The sequence below is a fragment of the Pelobates fuscus genome, chromosome 4 (assembly GCF_036172605.1).
Source record: "Pelobates fuscus isolate aPelFus1 chromosome 4, aPelFus1.pri, whole genome shotgun sequence".
NCBI lineage: Eukaryota > Metazoa > Chordata > Amphibia > Anura > Pelobatidae > Pelobates > Pelobates fuscus.
In genome coordinates this window covers 374,253,110-374,277,664 of record NC_086320.1, presented here as the reverse complement: position 1 = coordinate 374,277,664, position 24,555 = coordinate 374,253,110, and the positions used below count along the sequence as shown (strand labels likewise).

At 37.2% G+C, this 24,555-nt stretch overlaps 1 protein-coding gene across 3 annotated transcripts in view; it reads right to left on the bottom strand.

Annotated features, from left to right (window-relative positions):
- Positions 1-2,347: 2,347 nt before the first annotated feature.
- The window catches only part of ADCYAP1R1 (ADCYAP receptor type I), a 233,279-nt gene continuing 211,071 nt past the window's right edge, over positions 2,348-24,555 (bottom strand). For 2 of the 3 annotated variants that reach the window (XM_063452737.1, XM_063452738.1), the window contains exons 14-16: positions 6,959-7,088; positions 6,821-6,862; positions 2,348-3,651 (exon numbers count right to left, since the gene is read on the bottom strand). In XM_063452737.1, coding sequence (XP_063308807.1) covers positions 3,424-3,651; positions 6,821-6,862; positions 6,959-7,088 — 400 coding nt within the window. In that variant the 3' untranslated portion in view covers positions 2,348-3,423. The remainder of the gene's footprint in view (positions 3,652-6,820; positions 6,863-6,958; positions 7,089-24,555) is intronic. The other variant, XM_063452739.1, reaches the window with a different exon arrangement.

The following is a 24,555-nucleotide window of genomic DNA, read 5'->3' as shown; positions in this document are numbered from 1 at the left end:
TATATAATATATAAATATAGATTTTATTATACTGCGCCTCCTTTTGCCCTTTATTGGTCAATTCTCATACCTGTCAATAAAATCAACATTTAGTGGTTGACCTTCTCCTGACCTGCCTAAAGTCGGATGAATAGCAAACGGCTAAAACCAAATGCATACGTCTATTATTTAGCTAAAAGTGTTACAGTTTTCCTATAATTCTATTTAACGTGGATCAAAGTTAAAATTGCCGGCAAATATATTTTAGAGTAATACCGTTATCACATTTTTTAAAAAGGTGTTTCCTTCACAAAAGGCTTGTGTTTAGAGCTTTCTCCTTAGGAATATGTAATTTGAATAGATTTTGTTCTGCATAGGCCTTTTTAAATTATATAATTAGGTGAGGTTTATACAAATGTCTCAAACAGAAAACTAGGACGGAGTGTGTCAATCACCATGGAAACCAACAGAGTCATCAAAAATAATCATTAAGTGTCAATGGTGATTGCTTATCTTTTAGAATTATGACATTAATGATAGTTTTAGAAGATCTCCTAGAGAGCCTAAGAGTTATTTACATATTTAGGGCTATTTACAAAGAACATTTAAAGAATTAAACATTAAGCTATCACCATGACAACCAAAGGAATGTCACCACTGATTTCTCCATTTGTAATACTTTGCCTAACATGTATCATAAAAAGGAGTACGTGATTCAATGTTCACATCAAGACATGAAATAAGCTTTCTTTTTCAAATCTTTCAAATGAGTGAGAAAGATGAATAAATGTAAATAACATCTACATCTAAATATAATGTAATAAAATCTAAAATTTGTACACATGTGATTTAAGTTACAAAAGTATAAAATAATACCTGTATATTGCTCTAAAATATAATGATGCTAAAATGACGAGAATGGTATAAGCTGCCCAAATGTTCTCAATTATTTTAAATATGAATATGTGATAAGAAAAAAAAAAAAAAAAAATATATATATATATATATATATATATATATATAGCCTGTTATATTGTACTGTATATGTGTTTTGTTTTTTTAGTTAAAGTCAGTGGGAAATTCCGTAAATTAATCTAGAGATCGATAAATAGTAATTAATTGACTCTACCAAGGGTGACCATTGACATCCATTTTGATGTTAAAGTGGATCTCAGATCCAAGGCTGGTAAAGTATTATGGCAAATTTAATTTCACAAAAGCTGTAAAACTACCCAATGGTCCATACCTAGTTCTCCAAACCGAATATCCAAGTTTTAGGAATTTCTCTTCTAATAGGTCTAACAATAACTGGACTGTTAGTTTATGGACTGTTAATGTTTTTATATAGATTCAGAACCACAAGATAAGAATTAACTTTGCTAAGTAAAAATGTTGACATATTATTTAAGCATCTTTCCGGGCAGTGTTTTATACTTCTTAACGTATTTAAAGTTGCAAACAAGAGTGAAGGGTCACTTTATTTAAGATATGACATGGATGTAAAAAAACAAACAAAAAAAAAACAAGCTTTTGTTTCTATAACTTAAGTTATGAAAAGGCACTTGAGGGACCTTTGCTGTTTAAATGAAAACATTGTACAACAGTTATGGATGCCTTGTAGGTCTATAACTGCTGTCCGACTACATCATTGATATTCTTTACCACGTGCTCGTTGGCTGGTACTCAAGTATAATCCAACAATAGCTTCAATGCAACAGAGTGACCACTCTTATTTCAGAAAGTTATGGAAAATCAAGTGTCGATATATAGATGACATTCAGTTCTCTCATAGCAGAAACATATTTTTGAGTGACTTTTGATACTTTTACCAGGCATTAGGTTGGAATATTAAAAAATGTGATCATAAGCACCTGTAATATGTCAACGGAAAATGTACATTCACCTGCAAAGTTTTATACAAAGAAATTAATCATAGTATAACTCTGTCAGTGCAAAACAAGTTGAACTACAGGATTACACTATAAACGACACTATTGATACCTTGCACATTAAAGAAAAATGTTTTATATACTGAAACAAATACTGTATGTCAAAATGGCTCATAATATCAGGATGCATATTATTATTATCTATTTCTTTCAATGTCTAAAAAAAAATGTATGATTTTTTTACATAAAAAATATATGAACTATACACATTCTGCATTTAATATACACATTCTGCATTTAAATAGGCTGTGCCTTGGTTATGACATTCACAAAAATAACTATCATTATTTTTATTTTTTACATTAAAAGAACCAACGGCATGGCATGTTTTATCGTACTTCTCTCTCAACGTAGAGTTTTTATTATTATATACCAACGTATACTTAATTAAAAAATAAGTAAAGTTATTTATAGATGTATAAGTCTCCAGTATCTATATTATTATTTTTATATTTAGTATTTAAAACTAAACTTGATTTACTAGTGTTGATATGGTCTTTATGCATTGCATAAAGTCTTTTCAGAGTTAATTGACATCATAGTAGTTTGGCATACGAAAATATGTACTTGTTACTCTGAATACAAGGCAAAGTAGAGTAGAACTGTCACAAAATAGGCATTCATATATTTTCTAAATTGGTTAAAAATATTAATTAATGGTATACTGGTATTCTAACACATCTCATGAACCTTCCAGTTTTTTACATTGTCACAAACAAAAAGACTATAGCAACAAAAAAATTACCCGTGTAAGCTATATGCTTACGCTAATGCTTACGTAACCACACAAACCAAAAATTGTATCAAGATACAAAGATTAGGTTTTGATAAGGTAAGTTAACATCAAACTCTGTGCAGGAGTTCCTGCAGCCATCCATATAGTCAGTGCAACTATGTACATGTTTTGTATTTAGTCGGTTATTGACATTTAAATTGATTTATACAGTAACATTCAGTCTAATGAAAACAAAGTATGTATTCGGTAAAATATAAAATACAATTTCCTTTCTAAGGATAAAATATTGAGTACAAGCTGCCACACTAATGACTTTGTAAACAAATATTAGTATATATGCACGTCATTCCTCCGACAAACTATAATGCTAATCAAGTGCTTCAAAAACGTTCTTGTAATGGAACGTTACCATTTTTCTTTTGTTTTCATGATAATTTGATGCAAAACGAGAAGCGGTTATTGTTACACAGTGATATTTTCCATGGATGCATACAATGTACCTAGATGATGAAGAATGATTCTAATAGGTAACTAAAGTTGTTGTTATTTGCCATGAATTCATGGACAAGGTCAACATCGATGTGACTGATTTTCCTTGGAGTGAGTTAAAAGATGTTCTCTGTAACAAAACGTTTTCCCTCTTTGATTCTTAAACTTAACATCTTAAAACTTTTTTTTTGTTTTTCCTGCTTGCTTTAGAATGAAAAGTAAAACAAACAAAAGAAACAAAAAAAAAAGAAAAGAAATAAAAAGTGATATTCAGTGTGTTTTAGCAGTAGGGGGGCTCATGTCACCAGATTCTCTGCATTTATGCTCGACATCCTGATCTGTGAACTGCTCTTGCTCAGAATGGACAGTTGTGTCCCCCCGTTCACACCGCTGCTCGCCAACGATGGGTGACGATGCTTGAAATCCACAGCAAAATACCGGTTGACTTTCCAACTCCGCCACTTTCTCTTTATTTCTGATTGCACCTTTAGGGAGAAACTTTAAAAGGTCATTTTTTTATGTACTTTGCTGTTATGGCACATGTTGGTCAAAATCACAAATTAATACAATTCCTGGCATTTTTTTAGTTAGAAACATGCAAAGCAAATGCACTCCTCACAACAATTGGGAGGGGATTTTTGTGAGAGGTTGGACAGGGCACTGAGGGGGCATCATTAGTGATACCCATAATGGGAGGACTGGGAGGGCCAGCTAGGCTGTCTGGCTTGCCCTCAGCCTGCAGAAACATTCAGGGAGCACTGCTGACGTACTCTTTGCATGGTTCTAGTGCCCAGAGCGCTGCTTGAGCACATCTAATGATTGTCCGCTCTGTGTTGCCCGGGGACAGTTCCCTGGTGTCCCCAGATATGGGACACCATGGAATTAAAGCAAGACTGTTTGGAGGCTTGCAAATGCGTGCAGTGCTATGAATCCAATTCACTACTTACTGTGTCACTGAAATGATTATGTAAATCAGTAGTGTATTTGGATAAAAAATACCTATCATTATAAGAGATAAGCAATTTGATTTGTGTAACTTTTATATTTTGTTTTCTATATTCAACCCGAAATGGAAAAAAGAAGAATTTAATCTGTTTGAATGTTTGATGTTAGAAACAGAGATTGGCAAAAATAATATTCATATTTAGGAGCACTAGCGAAAAATGTAAGTTTCTGTGTTTTTGCCACGTGGTGCTCATGCACTTTGCATAGAAGAGTACATAGATAAATATTTCCATCTCGTTGTTTCATTTTTCAGAGAGGGCAAAGCTGGCAAAATCTTCTTTCAATTATTGTAACTAAAAAAGTGGCCTTCAAATTAAAAATAAATACAAATCACATGTCCCTCAGTAGTTGAGACATTTCCAGTAGTTTTTACCACTTAACAGCACGTTTTAATTATTTTCATTTTAATAGTCAATTAAAACTAGTAATGTTCATGTACAACAATTTTATCTAAACTCATAGTTTAGGCTTGATTGATTGTTTTGGCATTCTAACTACAGGAAGAATCTCTCATACATGCCACTAAATCTCTCATCTACCACAAGCAGAGTTTGCCTATGTCCACTTATTTTATTGCTAGACTCTTTCATTCATTTGAGAATCACCAAGAGTTATCTGCATTCTGTTTTGTTATGGAATGGAAATTGTAGTTTAGTTCACATTTAACAATATTGAAAAGCATGTTTGTTGATTTATGCGGAGGTATTGAAAATGCTTGTTGGTTCCAATGTAATGTAAAACATAAAGTGTCACAATGAAATACAACTAAACATGTCAAGTTCTATGTTTTACCCCTGGATTCTATATACCATGTCCCAAATTCTTAACTAGATTCTGTATTAGAAAGATAGCTTGATTCCTGCTTTGTGAATATAATTTTAGTTTAGATAGTTTAACAGTACAAATGGGTATCTTTTGAAGTGCAATACACTCAATACATATACTCATTCCTAAATACTCTAAAGGTTTTTATGTTAAAATATAAATATTAATAAAAGTATATATAGACATTGTGTTATTGCTATTTTGTTTTTAGTTCAAAAACTGCTAGTTTGTGACATCACAGGAAGTGAGGTGAGGTTATGAAGCAACGTCAGAGATATGTATGGACGGTAAGATATAAAAAAAAATAATATATATGAATGCAGCGTTTTTATTTTAATTTGCATGAGTGAGCAAACAGCAAAATGTTTACGACAGATGAGAATACACATGCCACCGATTTAATGTTTTTGCCTAAGCGTTTCAAACGATTTAATTTTTTTGGATAAACTTTTAAATGCATTTAATATTCAGACAAATGTTTTAATATTTTGATTTATTTTTACATATTCATATTTTTATATATATATATCATATTTTTGATATTTTGACATTCTGAAAAATAACTTTAAAAGTTTATCCAAAAATATGAAATCCTTTGTAAAGCGTATTTATGCATGTGTGCAAGATGACCAAACAACAACAACATATGTGTGAGAACAAAATGATCACATATGTATGTGTTGGACTATAATGAGATCATTAGATATGCACAAGATCACATCTATATACATAAAATATTCAGCAAAAATGAATTGAGTTGAAGTTAATATAGTGAACGGTAACTATGGAATAAAATGATCTCCTACTTTTGTTATGCATTACACAAATTATGCACCCCAAAAAAAACTAAAACATTTAATGCATTTAATTATTATTATTTTTTTAAAATTTTCCCTTTTTAGTGTTTAATAGGTTTGACAGCTGTCCTTTATCAGGATTAAACTCTAATACCATACAGCATTACAAAAGAGTTTATCTACAAGAGCAGTTCCACCAATTAGAACCAGATGTTGCTCTGAGAGTGTCTGAGTACGGCTTAGCACTTTCTCCTGGGAGCAAAGTCAATAAGTGGTGGGTCTGGCAAAATTACCACCGGCAACTCAGAACTCTTGGTCCAGGCTGCTGATTGGCCACTTTGTGGGGATGGCTTATAGCTATATAATTTGTATAAATTGCTGCAATTCTAAGACAATCTCAGAGTTGAGAGTAGACTTAGGATGCTCTAAATCACCATCACTTCTGCCATTAAGCAAAAAGTGACCCTTTACGCTAAAGATCATAGATGTTGTTTCAGGTGATTCAAAGATTCAAAGAGAAGGATCAGACCGTCAGGTGTAGCCTAATCATTTTTCCCCAAAGTTAGGGGCAAGACGCTTGTTGCTCTATTGCTCATGTATGAACATCTCGTTTTCCTAACTGTGAAAACTCTGTGCATATATTAATGGGAACTGTACAACTATGTGCTTCTATCTCCTATCTTCTTGAAGTCAATGGTGTGGAAATATGCTGCTGAAAAATTTCTGGGCTTTCGTTTTTCAAAAGAAGTGCATCCAGTATGAAAAAAATAGCTGGATGTTTTGTTTCTCTGCTCACTGCTTTGTGAGATGCATTTTTGTACTTTTATGATCTAAGATGCCCCTTTAATTAAAGTGTAGTGGGAAAAAAAGCACGTTGATTACAGATTCATGAGTCCTTCTGAAGAGAGAGCTCGCAATAGTGTAGAAATAATAAAACGTTCTTATGTTAACAGCATGAGCTTGAGATGAATAATTATGATTTCAACATGAAAACATAAAGGAAAAAACATAAAAAAAAGCAAAGATTAAAGATATCTTACCTCTCCATTTAGGAAACAATAGAGAATCGCAACAACAAAGCCCTAGGCAAAAAAGAAAAAGAAAAATATTATTATATTTTTTTAACATTTAAAATACACACTTTATTTTAGTAATGTTTTATAGCTGCAAATAGTTACCTGGAAAGACCCGAGACCCAACTCAAACACCAGCCTCTCCCGCTTGCTAACATTTTCGGGTGAAAAGGCGAAGACAGTATAGTGGATTCCAAATAACGGTATAAGCAGCAATGTGGATCGAGCGAGTCTCCTGCAATGGAATTGAGGTGAGAGCTGGTTAAATTTTTAATAGTATATGTTAGCAATGTATAACTCCAGTAAGATATATCCCGTATAATTAGCTATGTCTATTTTTATTCTATTTTCATTTCTTCTGGAGCAATACTGTACGATTATATGTTAAACAAAAAATAAAAAAGAAGAAGAGAAAACAAACAAAAAAATACTGCTTACATAAGTATTCCCTGTCCTCTAAAATCTCCCTGATAGCCAAAACAGAAGGAATACCTTCGTCATAAAAAAGCATTTTGCCCTAGCTAGCAAAGGACCATGGAGTTCAGAGTTACAATAACACAAAAACAGAGATAAGTAGAATGTAAGATAATGTTTTAACTTTTTGATAACCCTAGGGAGTGCATTTAGATCATTAAGGAAGTGGATGCTTTATCACACCATTATCAAAATAGCAAGAGAATTCCTTAGAATGAAAGAGTATTTACAAAATACACAATTTGGGCCAAATGTAATAGGAACAATAAGTTCTAAGTTCTAAGCATTTTATGGGGCTCACAATGACCCGTACTATCCCACAGGTGCTGCTCTCCCTTCTCCATTCTTCTCGTTCTATGTGTAGCAGCCAGGGCCACTTTATACAGGTTATATGTGTTAACAGTAAGCAGGATCAGCAGCTACGTGGATCATGTAACATGACTCAAAGTGGATTCCTGCTCAATGCAGATTCTTACATGGAGTTTGGATATTAGTGTGCCCCAGGACACCATAATGCATAGGCCCTTGTCGTGGAGACAAAATAATTACTGGTAAAGAGACTAGTGTTAGTGATATAGAACATTATTAGCTAATTCCTGGCATTCATTGCCACAATCTGCTTATAGAGCTGGGCATGAAAAGGCTGGACATGAAAAGTGGGTGATTAAAACTGAATAAAGTGGGAAAAAGAACAGGTAGGAGCGTGTGGACTGGCAAAGAGAATAGACAGAGCATGTGGACTGGCAAAGAGAAATGATGGTTTTGCAAAAAGAAAGAATGAGATTAGACAACTAATGCCAATTGGTGCATAAAGAAGGGTGATGGCAAAGAGAACGGGGACTGACAGGAAAGGAGAGTGGTCTAAAAGAAGTCATCAAAACAAAACAGGGAGTATTGGCATAAAGATGGGAACCTAGACTAAACACAGTGTGTACATATTAGGGATAGACTGTCAGAGAAAAATAGTAATTAACTAAAGAGATAAGGGGTGCCTAACAGGGGTGTTTCTAGGTTCCGGAAACACATGGGACTTCGCCCAAAGGTTATTCTCAGTGATACCTGCACTAACACAGAGGTGGAGATATGTCTTGACGCATCCCGACCTTGCAATGTTATGTCACCTCCTCTGTACCATCTAACCGTGTGCTTCTGATGTTCTCCAGGATGTAAATGAAAGCATGGATAGTGTGAAGGACTACTTAGTGAAACATATATCTAAACTGCAATTCATTATTCGTGGAATGTACTTTTAACATACTTTTCGTGGAATTGTTATGTACCAAGTGTCTTGTGTTTAAGAACAATCTGACCGCAATGCCCCCATACTCATAGATAAGAAGAATACGCAAGCTGTTACGTTATGCTCTCGATTACCAGTTATTGATTACGTAGACACTGTTCTGTTTTTTGCACAAAACCCTTTGCTCTCCCATTAAATTGCAGAAATCAACTTACACGGACAACCTGTGTCTGCGTGTCTGATTTCCTGAGCGCTCGATATTCTCTAATCTGGAAACCTTGAAGTATATTATTCAGGTCTTTTCCCTGACAGTAGACACGCACATGCTGCACATCCAGGTATTCAACATGCTATCCTGCCATGCTACAGAGGTATTAGAGGGGTGTGCAGCAAATTTATGTTTTTTAAAACCCCTTCTGACAGTATACAGTAATTGGTGGCTGTTTTGAGAAGCAGCTGCCTAAAGTAAAATTTAAAAAAATAAATAAATAAAATAATAAACACTAATAATATCTTTCTGCCCCTTCCATCAACTGTAGAGATCAAAGACCCAAACCCACGTCTTCAGCCCCCAAAGTCTCCCAAGACACATCTGTACTGGCAAAAAGAGTGTATTGTAACAAAGAAAGATAATTGGTTAAATATGAGGCAATGCTGGCACAGTTAATCAGATTTTGCACAATATGTCATATTATCATGTGATATAAAGTAGTATAATTTTAGAACATTTTTATTAGTCCTGATAACAGAATGATGTTTGAATATTCAGTATGACAGCTTCACATACAGTAAGGGAAAAAAGTATTTGATCCCCTGCTGATTTTGAACATTTGCCAACTGACAAAGAAATGATCAGTCTATAATTTTATGTCAAAAAAGTTATAAATTGATTTGCATGTCAATGAATGAAATAAGTATTTGATCCCCTATCAATCAGCAATATTTCTGGCCCCCAGGTGTCTTTTATACAGGTAACGAGCTGAGAATAGGAGCACTCTCTAACCGGTATAAAAGACACCTGTCCACAGAAGCAATCAATCAGATTTCAAACTCTCCACCATGGCCAAGACCAAAGAGCTGTCCAAGGATATCAAGGACAAGATTGTAGACTTACACAAGGCTGGAATGGGCTACAAGACCATCGCCAAGCAGCTTGGCGAGAAGGTGACAACAGTTGGTGCGATTATTCGCAAATGGAAGAAACACAAAATAACTGTCAGTCTCCCTCAGTCTGGTGCTCCATGCAAGATCTCACATCGTGGAGTTTCAGTAATCATGAGAATGGTGAGGAATCAGCCCAGAACTACACAGGAGGATCTTGTTAATAATCTCAAGGCAGCTGGGACCATAGTCACCAAGAAAACACACTACGCCGTGAAGGACTGAAATCCTTCAGCCCCCACAAGGTCCCACTGCTCAAGAAAGCACATGTACAGGCCTGTCTGAAGTTTGCCAATGAACAGCTGAATGATTTAGAGGAGAACTGGGTGAAAGTGTTGTGGTCAGATAAGACCAAAATCGAGCTGTTTGGCATCAACTCAACTCGTCATGTTTGGAGGAGGAGGAATGCTGCCTATGACCCCAAGAACACCATCCCTACCATCAAACAGGGAGGTGGAAACATTATGCTTTGGGGGGGGGGGAGGTCTGCTAAGGGGACAGGACAACTGCACCAAATCAAAGGGATGATGGAAGGGGCCATGTACCGTCAAATCTTGGATGAGAACCTCCTTCCCTCAGCCAGGGCATTGAAAATGGGTCATGGATGGGTATTCAAGCATGACAATGACCCAAAACACACAGCCAAGGCAACAAAGGAGTGGCTCAAGAAGAAGCACATTAAGGTCTTGGAGTGGCCTAGCCAGTCTCTAGACCTTAATCCCATAGAAAATCTGTGGAGGTAGCTGAAGGTTTGAGTTGCCAAACGTCAGCCTCGAAACCTTAAGGACTTGTAGAGGATCTGTGACAAAATCCCTCCTGAGATGTGTGCAAACCTGGTGGCCAACTACAAGAAACATTTGACCTCACCCAGGTTTTGCCACCAAGTACTAAGTCAGAGGGGTTAAATACTTATTTCACTCATTGATATGCAAGCCAATGTACAACTTTTTGACATGTGTTTTTCAGGATATTTTGTGTTGTTGTTATTCTGTCTCTCACTGTTAAAATACACCCGCCATTAAAATTATACACTGATCATATCTTTGGCAGTGGGGAAACGTTCATAATCAGCATGTGATCAAATACTTTTTTTCCCTGCATATCCTGTTGAGGCCAAACTCAATTAGTCATTATTCAGATTTCAGATCATAGAACCCTGTGCTAGTAGTGCTTCGCACGGGGCAAAATGTTGGTAAAGCAACAAATATTATCTAGGTATGAAAAAAAATAACTACTATAATTCAACATACACTGAACAAAATTATAACTGCAGCACTTTTGTTTTTACCCCCATTTTTCATGAGCTGAACTCAAAGACTTTCGGCAACAATCGGTTTGCATAACCAAAGCATTTCTGCACAAACTGTCAGAAACCATCTCAGGGAAGCTCATCTGCATGCTCGTCATCCTTATCAGGGTCTAGACCTTACTGCAGTTCATCGTCGTAACCGACTTGAGTGGGCAAATACTCACATTCAATGGAATCTGGCACTTTGGAGAGGTGTTCTCTTCACGGATGAAACACAGTTTTCACTGTACCGGGCAGATGGCAGTCAGAGTGTATGGCGTAGTGTGGGTGAGCTGTTTGCTGATATGTTTATGATATGGGCAGGCATATATGATGGACAACGAACACAGGTGCATTTTATTGATGGCAATTTGAATGCACAGAGATACCGTGACAAGATCCTGAGGCCCATTGTTGTGCCATTCATCCACGACCATCACCTCATTTTGCAGCATGATAATGCACGGCCCCATGTTGCAAGGATCTGTACCTAATTCCTGGAGGCTGAAAACATCCCAGTTCTTGCATGGCCAGCATACTCACCGGACATGACACCCATTAAGCATGTTTGGGATGTTTTGGATCGGCGTATATGACTACGTGTTCCAGGTCCTGCCAATATCCAGCAACTTCGCATAGCCATTGAAGAAGAGTGGAGCAACATTCCACAGGCCACAATCAACAACCTGATCAACTCTATGTGAAGGAGATGTGTTGCACTGTGTGAGGCAAATGGTGGTCACACCAGGTACTGATTGGTTTTCAGACCCCCCCAGACCTCCCCAATACAGTAAAACTGCACATTTTAGAGTGGCCTTTTATTGTGGCCAGCCTACGGCACACCTGTGCAATAATCATGCTGTCTAATCAGCATCTTGATATGCCACACCTGTGAGGTTGATGGATTATCTCGGCAATGAAGAAGTGCTCACTAACACAGATTTGTGAACAATATTTGAGAGAAATAGGCCTTTTGTGTACATAGAAAAAGTCTTAGATCTTTGAGTTCAGCTCATGAAAAATTTGGGCAAAAACAAAATGTTGCGTTTATAATCATGTGTATATATATATATATATGACTGGTCATCCATGTGAAAATTATTATTTAACTTTTTCACATATTGAAAAAATTAGAATTCACCATCTACATTCGAAGCTTTAATTGGTAACACAAAATAATTGAAATTAACTCACTTTTTCATGCAAAAGGCATTTATTTCTAGAGATAAAAGTAAGCTTTTTTTTGCAACTTTAGACTTTCAGAGATTTTTGAAGCCGTGCCTTCTGTACAGTGAAATAGGTCTGTTGTGGCAACACACTGTTGTAGTGGTTGTCATCAGCAGTGAACGGGCATCTTGCTAATTTACACAAACATAATACATAGGATTCCTGCAAAAGAATCTGCTTCTGTCAACTAAAAATTTAAATTCAGAAGTAAATTCACCATGAGAAGGAAATGATCACACATACAAGGTGCAAAGCAACATAGCATTAACTGCATAGCCAATACTGTGTCTTGTTCCCAGAGGAGCTTGAAAATCATAATGATGTCCAACCCATCTGAACAACAAAACTCTTTTCAATCGGGAATTACCAATAACAAGCAGTGATATTTTGTAGCATGAAAACATCTACTAGTTGCAAACATTAACACTCATTTTAATGAACAGTGGCTTGTGGGTAAATCGTAAGAATGGCATTGGAAATGATCCCATAGTGTGTTCATTCCAGCTTATTGCACCCCATATAACTTTCAGTACTTTACTTTCTGCTCCTTGTTATGGCATAGAAGCAAACCTATCAGCCTTCTCACACAAAGATCGGCATCTCACTCAGAGACCCATCCTTCCAGCAAACCTAGCAGCCTTCTCACACAAAGCTCGGCATCTCACTCAGAGACGCATCCTTCCAGTAAACCTAGCATCCTTCCCACACAAATCTCGGCATCTCACTCAGAGACGCATCCTTCCAGTAAACTTAGCTGCCTTCTCACACAAAGCTCGGCATCTCACTCAGAGACCCATCCTTCCAGTAAACCTAGCATCCTTCCCACACAAAGCTCAGCATCTCACTCAGAGACGCATCCTTCCAGTAAACCTAGCAGCCTTCTCACACGAAGCTCGGCATCTCACTCAGAGACCCATCCTTCCAGTAACCCTAGCAGCCTTCTCACATGAAGCTCGGCATCTCACTCAGAGATGCATCCTTCCAGCAAACCTAGCAACCTTCTCACACAAAGCTCGGCATCTCACTCAGAGACGCATCCTTCCAGCAAACCTAGCAGCCTTCTCACACAAAGCTCGGCATCTCACTCAGAGACGCATCCTTCCAGCAAACCTAGCAGCCTTCTCACACAAAGCTCGGCATCTCACTCAGAGACACATCCTTCCAGCAAACCTAGCAGCCTTCTCACACAAAGCTCGGCATCTCACTCAGAGACGCATTCTTCCAGTAAATCTAGCAGCCTTCTCACACAAAGCTCGGCATCTCACTCAAAGACCCATCCTTCCAGTAAACCTGGCAGCCTTCTCACACGAAGCTTGGCATCAGAGACCCATCCTTCCAGTAAACCTAGCAGCTTTCTCACACGAAGCTCGGCATCTCATTCAGAGATGCATCCTTCCAGCGAACCTAGCATCCTTCCCACACAAAGCTCAGCATCTCACTCAGAGACGCATCCTTCCACTAAACCTAGCAGCCTTCTCACACAAAGATTGGCATCTCACTCAGAGACGCATCCTTCCAGTAAACCTAGCAGCCTTCTCACACGAAGCTCGGCATCTCACTCAGAGACGCATGCATCCAGAAAGAATTCATAAATATTACCAACATGGAGTCACTGAAATGAGCTGCGTTTTTGTACCAGGAAACAACCATGTCTGTAATACAGTGCTAATGTTTACTTGCTCACTTTGTATTTGTTTCAATATATGACCCTGTATTGTATTTAATGTGTATTTCTGAACATACCCAAAAACAAAAAGTTCCTAAACAGTATTTGTGTTTTTTCTGGTTATATACATATATCATTATTTGCATAATTTATAAAAGTAAGTGTAAGGTCAGAAATTTTGTTATTTATACATTAACATCTCTGGAATGTAACTAGTAGAGTATAATCTATATGTTATATTACATTATCTTTTAACATGCTTGAATAATAACATTGAGGGAGATATATCACAGGAGACTGAATGGATTAATCTACACCAATCGTAATTTGTGCATTATATGTTTTTGCTGATTGAAGAATATATTCTAATATTCCCCCTCATATAAACTGAGCTACAGAAGGTAATTTTTCATGTAGAACTAACCATTTTAGAACCAGTGCTATGACAGCACAGGATTTACCCATGTTATTTGCCATCCAATCCTAGAATATTCATCTTTTCACACCTAGGGATCACGAATGAGCCACAAAGACCAAATAATTATCTGACCACATTCCAGTCCACGGTTTCCCAGAATTAACCAGTTACAAGGTTTCCTAGAGAACATTGCCCAGAGCAAAAACACTGCCTCCGCCAACCTGACTTCTTCCTACAGTGCATCCTGCTCCCATCTCTTCCTCAGGTAAAAGACATACAACCGGCCATCCGCCGGATCTAAAATAAACCGTGATTCGTCAGACCAGGAAATCTTCTTCCATTGCTCCATGGTCCAATTCCGATGCCTTTGTCCCATTGAAGGTGCTTTCAACAATGGACAGGAGTCATCATGGGGACTCTGACTGGTTTGCAGCCCCATATGCAGCATACGGTGATGCACTGTGTGTTATGACACCTTTCTATCATGGCCAGCATTACATGGCCAGCATTTTCAGCAACAGTAGCTCTTTTGTGTGATCGGACCAGATGGGCTTGCTTGCATCAATGAAGCTTGGGTGCCCTTGACCACAACAACAGGCCACTGGTTCTCCTTCCTTGCACCACTTTTGGTAAATACTAACCACTGTATTCAGGGAACACCCCAAAAAACTTGCTATTTTGTAGAGGCTCTCAACCAGTAGTCTAGTTGGCCATTGTCAAAGTCACTCAGAACTTTTCACTTGCTTATTTTTCTGGCTTCCAAAACATGAAATTCAAGAACTGACTGTTAACTTACTGCCTAATATATCCCACCCTTTGACAGCTGCCATTGTAACGATCTAATCAATGTTATTAACTTCACCTGTCAGTGGTTTTACTGTTGTGCCTGATCAATGTATACAGTTGTAATCAAAGTTATTTAACCCCCATTGAAAAATTTTTATTTGCTGATGTATACATATAAAACGCATATACATAAATAGATAATTACATGGCTAACATATTAACATATACATAACTTGACACACACCAACCTATTAACAACATGTTAAATATGTAATAATATATATGCACATATTAGAACACACACCTAAACACAAACTCACACATACATCATATACTTGATACTGATTTGATTTTCCCTGCTGGTGCATTGAGGAGATGGAGAAAGGCTCAATGTCCAGTCTTTTGTATCTAGTGTTGAAGAAACAATAGATCCATACACCAGTCAGCACAGCGTTCCCTCCTGCCCTCGGCCCATTGCAAATTAACAGGCAGTAGGTAATGTAATATAATTTCATATCCCAATATCTGTTCCCTGTCCTAACACTAATATATGGTAGGGGCTCCAACAGGTGGCCAGCTCACCCCATCCAAAATGATGGCAGGCACAGGGAATTGTGACATGATACATATAATACATAAAACACTCCAATCACATGAAGCACATACATCTTGCTGAAGTGCCCTATGTGTGAAAAGTGTGTCCTATTTTTTATTTTATAAAAGTGTTGATTTCAATAGAAATCAGCATTTTTAAAAATGAACCTTGTTACACCTTCCAGCCTGTCATTTACACATTCGGTCATGTTAGTTCCGGGCTGTTTAGCTCTGTGGAAGCAGGTCATTGCACAGAGTACCTGTCTTGCAAAGACTTCTCAATTAGTTTTAATACAGACTATGATAGGAGAGACACAGAAAGTCTGGGCTGGGGAAGAAGAGGAGGGCTACAGTAGCTGCAGATATAGCAAGCCAAGATTTCATATGCTCTCAAAGATAACATACAATTCAGACTACATGCATATTTTCTTTGGAGTTTTACTGGCTAAATTGTTATTCTTATTTTGTAATAGAATATTCCTTTAATTAAAAGTTTAATCATCAGCAGTCACTGATTTTTCTAACACAATGGAAGAACAATTGAAAAAAAAAGTGAACAATCGAAAAGAAAGTGCTCAGCACAGACTGCATCAGAATTTGCTCCACCAATGGAACGTGTATCATTGATAGAACGTGCAGAACAAAGTTCCAAAGTTTTCAATTCCTTCACATGGAAATCCCAAGCAGGATTTTCCCAATGCAGACTACAGAGACATGCTTGTATCCTTAAAGGATAGTGTAATTATGAACAAATTCACAGCTTCTTGGCCAATTTAAACCCTGAAGTAATGAATTGCTCTTGTAAGATCCATCCTGGCACATAACTAAAGGTGTAAACGATGGTCACAAAAAGGACACATACGCCTTTATTATAGACTGTCACATAAAACAGCTTTATGTGTCAATACAAAACCCATGTCTTCCCATCAGGAAGACAGTTCAGAGGTCCTTGTTATTGAGCAGTGGACCTCACTGAGTCCTTGTTATTGAGCAGTGGACCTCACTACATTCTGTAGTGGAAGGAGAGAACATATGTTCTTCACGGTTTCAATAGATCTTCCCTCAACATGGAACATGTTAGATTTAGGTGTGTGAATTATTTTGAAGATGAAGAACAAACCAAGGTGGACGGAGATCATTTAGGTTGTCTAAGGATGATACTACAGAAACAATGAGTTACTAAAGTACATAATCTTCCTCACTTCTTGATGGATTTTGTGATGATGAAATAACACTGTAACCAGTGCAATAAATTGTGATGTTACAATATGCCATATTCACTAAATACGCTGTTATAGTCAAATGGGCTGTAATAATACCATTGGCTGTAGTGGCTATAGTGCTTAGAGTTTTCCTTTATGCAAGTTGTTAAAGCCAAAAATACTGTGTATTCCTTATTATTTTGTAGAACCTAATCTTACTTTAACTTGTTACCGAAACAGTGACACAAAATATTTTTGTGAAACTGGTACAAGTAAATATGGTTGTCAAACCCACCATAGTGCTTGATACACCATATTAAATTTCATGTTTAAATTGGATTGGGTGTGGGGTGTCTCAGTTTTTTAGTTCTTGGAAACCCATCATAAGGCTCTAATTCACATAACCTGTCAATTAACAATAGTTTTTTGGAACTGACTTTTACCAAAGATTTTATCTTATTTGCTGATTTTGATTTATTGTTTCTAAATGAATTGAATAGAATTGTACATATTTATTAGGGCATTTGGCACCATAACTTCAACGCCCATCATGTCATTATCTTTCTTTTAAAATAATAACATGTTTGGGGTAAAAATGTAAATAACTACATGATCGATTATACTTTTCACAATATAAAGACTGTAAATGCGCTCATGTATATGATAATTCATTATAATTACAGAATATCTTACATTTTACAAATTAAAAAATTAAAGACAATACATATACCTGTTATTGGTGCACACAAAGTGTAAGAATCTCACATTTAAATGTATAATTTTTTTTTTTAAAGATGATATGAGTATATAAACATCAGGGTGCAATTTAATGGAAGGTGTTTCAATGAATTTGTTATTTTCAGGATGTACAATCATAAGGAGTTTGGATGAATTATCCAAATATAGGAGAACAAAAGTCTCTATACATTGGAGAAAGCCTGTGAGCTGCGTCTCTTATTGTGGTCCATGGCTCGTCTTGTTTATATGACTCAGGGCTCATATTTTTCGCATAGTCCACGGCTTATATTGCTTCATGGTCCATGTGTTAATTAGTTTATATGGTTCATGGCTTTTATTGTTTATATGGTCTGAGTCTCTTACTTTTTATATGATCCGTGTCTCATATTGTTTGTATATTCCAGGGCTCATACTGTTTTTATGCTCCGGGTCCCATATCATTTATATGCTCATGGTTCCATATCGTTTGCATGTTCCAATGGCTTGTATTGTTTATATGATCCAGGTCCCATATTATTTATATGGCCTGGGTCTCTAACTTATTATATGATCCAAGTCTCATATTGTTTATATGCTCCAGGTCTCAAATCGTTTATTTGCTCCAGGTCTCATATCGTTAGTATGCTCTAGGTTTCATATCGTTTATATGGTCCAATGGCTCGTATTGTTTATATGATCCAGGTCCCATATTATATATATATGGTTTGGGTCTCTTACTTTGTATATGATCCATGTCTCATATTGTTTAAATGCTCCAGGTCTCATATAGTTTAAATGGCCCAGGTCTCATATCGTTTATATGGGCCAGGTCTCATTGTCTATATTGCTCTATATGTGTATTTGATCCGAGTCTCATATTTTATATGGTCCAGGGATCATATTTTTTAAATGTCTCAGGGCTCATATTGTGTTTACTATCCAGGGCTCATATTATGCCTATGGTCCATGGCTCAGAGCTCTTATTGTCCATGGGTTTAGTAACTTTCATATATGCTAGCCTTTACAATGGTTGTGACTATTTTGACATACTTTTCCCAATGTTGCCATTATCAGGCTCTTCTGATTACAGTAAAGATGTGGCTTCACCATGTTCTGTTGTTGATCTGCTTCTCTTACTCCTCTAGATAAACATTCTCAGATACAAATATTAACTACCTCTTGCTGAGCTTTTCACATCATGTTCAGTCATTGTCTTGACTTCTTGATATCTGTTGTCATGGCCTTTAGTTTGTCGAATCATCACTAAGTTGACGGGAAAATTTATACTTGAGAAGAAAAGCATCTCTCTTCTACAACTAGGTAGCCATGAAAGACATACATGATCCTTTGTTTAGTTTGTGAAGGGAAGTTTCTTGTTTTTTTGCTGAAAATTTCTTTCAGAGAAGTAGGAGTGTAAATCTTGAAGGAGTGATACTTCTGAGACTGAGCAAGGATTGATGGACCTTGATTTGCAGAAGTAGATCGTAATATTCCAGCTGGGTCATTATCCACCATGGTTACACCAGTCATATGACCTATCCAATAGAGAAGCTCACCCCATTTTATTCTGTTATTTAAAAAGTAATTCTTCAGGGCTCTTTTAAACCTCATATTTTACCCCCCTCAGTATGGAATGTTTAAGCAAGATGCATACCCAGTAGCATCAAGAGGTGCCACTGACCTGACAGCAGATGCATGCTTGCTCCAAGTTCCTTTGGGTTCTGCTGCTGCTTGACCAGTCTTCTCGCCTGCCCTCTGGTGAATTCCCAATACAGATGCAAGGGGTGAGGGGCTAAGGAGCAAAGAGCAGTGCGTGTGAGAGGTATAAAAAGAATGACCCTTGGAGCAGAGGCTAATGTACGGTAAAACAATTAAATGTATATATATATAGGAAAGATGACAACACACTCACAATAAGGAGAGCTACTAAGAACGTTGCATTATATTTAATTATTTCTTGTTTTGTGAGATTCCATTGATTAGGTTGGATGTTATCTGGTGCTTGGTCTCTGTTGCATTATAAAGTATAATGTGTATGAGTGCGGAAAATCTTTTCTACAACAGATTTTCCAACAATTTGTTACAGGCCATAATGTCTAATTAATTTAATGGTTTGAATCATTTCTGTAATTATTTCTACTTTATAATAAACAGGTACTTTCAATATGTTAGTTTAGTCCTTATATTCCCAATGATACTAGAGAAAGACAAAAAGTCTCAGTGTATTTTGGGATGAAGTTTGGAATACTTACCTTTTTTCACTCTTTTAAGTTCCCTCGATGGACATGATGTCCTCGTTAGTTTCATGCCAAATTCTTCAATGTTTTCAAGTTATGGCAAATTCACTTAAAGTGATCTTCGTTCAGTACCATTAGGGTCAGCCGTGGCTCAGAAGATGCTCCAGGCTAGGTTTTAAATGTTACGTTGCCAGCAAATTCTAGGCAGAGAGGTATGAGAAAAACAAGCTGACCACAAAACTCTGTGACATGTTTGTTACAATTCCTCTTCTTTCATGGATTTAGTAATGCAAGATGCTCTATATTTGCTGATGTATCCTATTTCCCAGAGATTTACATTATCAAGTGTAGAGCATTCCAAAAAGAGAAAAGAGGGTTTTGAGTTAGCCTAAATCATCATCTCAATGTATTTCCTTTCATTAAATGTTTTCTTGGGTCAAATACCATGCTTGAAGGTGAACAGAAACTGCCAGTTCTCTGGGTAAGCAAATTATCCCTGCTTCCAGGTGATTCAATGTAGATAAGGACTATTGAGAGATGTCATAGTTGGTTTATTTTTTTATTGTTGATGACGTTACTGTAGAAGGACCACTAGTAACTGTAAATCTTTAAGGAAAATATACATGCAGTACAAAGCAATGATGTGCAAGGCGTCTATATCCCGCTAATTATGTATTTTTTTACATAATAAAGTATTATGTTGGATGAGCCATTTATCGAGATTTCCTGACTCACAGGATGGCCAGACACGTTTTCTATGAACTCCTTCCAGCGCAAGCTTTACCTCAGCTAAAACTGCACATAAATAGAGGCTTATCATGCAGAATTCAGTGCAGCAGGCATCTCTACCAAAGGGACACTGAGGATTTGGAACTAATTGTTTTTGCTAATATATTCTACTATCTGCCGGAGACCACTTGGTGGATCAAAGATGGCCACCGCATCAAAGCCTCCATACAGCGAGCGGACCCTGAGCCTGGATTGGGTGCAGTGCTTTAAGGCCAAATTAAAGGGACACTATAGTCACCAGATCAACTACAGCTGTAGTAGTTGTTCTGGTGATTATAATAGCTCCCTACAGGCATGTTTATGTAAACACTTCCTTTTCAGAGAAAACAGTGTTTACTTTGCCTCTAGGGACACCTCCAAGTGGCCACTTCTTAAATGGCCACTGGAGGTGCTTCCTGTCTCAGTGCTGCACAGTAGGCAGCCCTGCCATTCAGCGTCCCCACGCTCTGCATGGAGACTCTGAATTTATCTCATAAAGATGCATGGATTCAATGCATCTCTGTGAGGAGGTTCTGATTGGCCAAAATGGCGAGATCCTGACGCAGTGGCATTGGTGTGGAAAATGGAGGCAGGTGCCTAAAAAACTGTATCGTCCCCAATGGCCCGGTCATACTGAGAGCTTCTACCATCCTAAGACAACCAATCGGCATGGGACATCCCCATGCTCATCGCCTACACCCTCGGATATCCCTTACCCATCGTAATATGATGAAGCCTAGCAGCGGACTCCAGGATCAGCGAGAGATGTGTGAGGTAGCTAAGCTGGATTGTACTTCGGCTCAGGGCTGGTAGGGTATAGTTAGGTGAGTCATCTGTGATCACTCTCCCTGGGTCATTGTGCATTATTTGTCGGGCACTGGCTGAGCTTAATTGCTAACAAAACGTTTGTTATATAATGTGATGCAGGCTATGATTTCACCTATTCTTTTCTTACCCAGTGATATTTGTTTCACACTATATAGGGCTAAATGCAGCAACGTTATAATAATTCATATCCCAGTGGTTTTTCATGTTATAGCATGGATACACTCCTGGACATGATTGTAATATTGAGCACACAAACTCTTGTTTATTACACCTGTGTCCACCACACTCACGCTAAGTTTCTCAGATATAGTTCAGTTTTTTCTAATGTTAGGACACGTCTGACTACTCTGCTGAAGCATTACTCAACATAGCCAAGAAAGGCCTATCTTGCTTCTCTTATTATATATTGCCTCAGAAAAATGTGCAATGTTATAAAATGCCATACAATCGTTATTCTATGTATTTTGTAATGCTTGCTTGAGCTATTGTGGCATTGCAAGCATGTCTGTATTATTAAAGCACAGCTATAATAAAGAGTTTGAAATAATTGTGTTTTCTGGAGAAGTTTATTTAACATAGTTGGATAGGACTTATAAGGCCACGTTTTATGATCAACTTAATAGGATTCTTTACAAAGCTAGACTATTGCGTCTACATGTGTCATGCAGATTGTTTTTTTCTTTAGCATTTTAGGTAGGTACATTGCTAATTTTGCAGTGCCCACTATCAGCATGTTTTCACACACTTTATACAAACTATTAATATTTGCAGGGAATATCTACGCATTTATGTTACTTATAACCACTAATACTGTGTCCATTCTATGCAGGATAAACATGCCTATTGGCTTAAAGAACATAGTTCAATATCCTCTGTTTGTAATAATATTCCACCATCGCAGTTACCTTCCTAAAACAATGTAATATTAAATATATAACGTGAGAAAAGCAGGGGAATCAGTACATGATAAAAAAAGGCTGAGCTTCATAGACCCAGAGGGATACAGTATAGATAATGTTAATATATAACACGGTATAAATGGTTGGAGATATTCATGTATTTGCCATACGTGCCAAAAGTGAAATTTGCATTAGTTTTTTTTTTTCAACTCAATATTTCAATTTGCATTGATATTAAATGTATAATTGTTTTAGCAACTGTTTTGTCATCTCAAATGAGATAAAAAAAAACACAGGAATCACAACAAAATGAGCACACAACACATCAAAAAACAAACATTTTTAAAAGGTCCAGCATTTCAGCATCAAAGGAGCTAAAAGAAGAGCTAGAAATGTTTATACTATATCCTGTAAAAACAAAACAAGACAAGTATTTTGCATTTCATTTTAACACATGGTGACAACATACATAAAAAGACACACGAACAACATAAACTGCGGGACATTATGAAACTACATATTAATGACACCTTTAGTGTCCATGGCGGAATTAATAAAACATGGTTAATCTTCTATCATAATGGGAAACATGTATCCTATTCCCTAACATTACTAGTGTTTATATTATTCATTACTCGTTTCTCTGTGTCGTCACTGGATTACGGTCATTGCAAGATTTTGACCTGCAATGTAGAATAGAAGGAAACACATGTCCTATAAGGTGTTTCTAGGCTGGGTTTCATTAGATTGTGTTCATTTTTTTTAGCTCGTCAGATGTGCTGTAACTAAAGTCCACCACACCCAGCTTTCCCTATGAATCTATCTGTGCGATATTTACCCCAATCACAATAACAACCTCTCCCTATTTAGGAGGGACAGTCCCTATGTTGGGCCCAAGACCCTCTGTCTCTCTTTTATTTCAAGGAGCTCCATATTGTTGGTGTGTCAGAGCTCCACAGCAATAATACTCCCAGTAATGTGTCTGAGTGTATAACAGAGCTTCACAGTAATAATACTCCCAGTAATGTGTCTGAGTGTATAACAGAGCTCCATATTAATAATACTCCCAGTAATGTGTCTGAGTGTATAACAGAGCTCCACAGCAATAATACTCCCAGTAATGTGACTGAGTGTATAACAGAGCTCCACAGCAATAATACTCCCAGTAATGTGTCTGAGTGAATAACAGAGCCCCACAGCAATAATACTCCCAGTAATGTGTCTGAGTGTATAACAGAGCTCCACAGCAATAATACTCCCAGTAATGTGTCTGACTGTATAACAGAGCTCCACAGCAATAATACTCCCAGTAATGTGTCTGAGTGTATAACAGAGCTCCACAGCAATAATACTCCCAGTAATGTGTCTGAGTGTATAACAGAGTTCCACAGCAATAATACTCCCAGTAATGTGACTGAGTGTATAACAGAGCTCCACAGCAATAATACTCCCAGTAATGTGCCTGAGTGTATAACAGAGCTCCACAGCAATAATACTCCCAGTAATGTGCCTGAGTGTATAAAAGAGCTCCACAGCAATAATACTCCCAGTAATGTGTCTGAGTGTATAACAGAGCTCCACAGCAATAATACTCCCAGTAATGTGTCTGAGTGTATAACAGAGCTCCACAGTAATAATACTCCCAGTAATGTGCCTGAGTGTATAACAGAGCTCCACAGCAATAATACTCACAGTAATGTGTCTGACTGTATAACAGAGCTCCATATTAATAATACTCCCAGTAATGTGTCTGAGTGTATAACAGAGCTCCACAGCAATAATACTCCCAGTAATGTGTCTGAGTGTATAACAGAGCTCCACAGCAATAATACTCCCAGTAATGTGTCTGAGTGTATAACAGAGCTCCACAGCAATAATACTCCCAGTAATGTGTCTGAGTGTATAACAGAGCTCCACAGCAATAATACTCCCAGTAATGTGTCTGAGTGTATAACAGAGCTCCACAGCAATAATACTCCCAGTAATGTGCCTGAGTGTATAAAAGAGCTCCACAGCAATAATACTCCCAGTAATGTGTCTGAGTGTATAACAGAGCTCCACAGCAATAATACTCCCAGTAATGTGTCTGAGTGTATAACAGAGCTCCACAGCAATAATACTCCCAGTAATGTGTCTGAGTGTATAACAGAGCTCCACATTAATAATACTCCCAGTAATGTGTCTGAGTGTATAACAG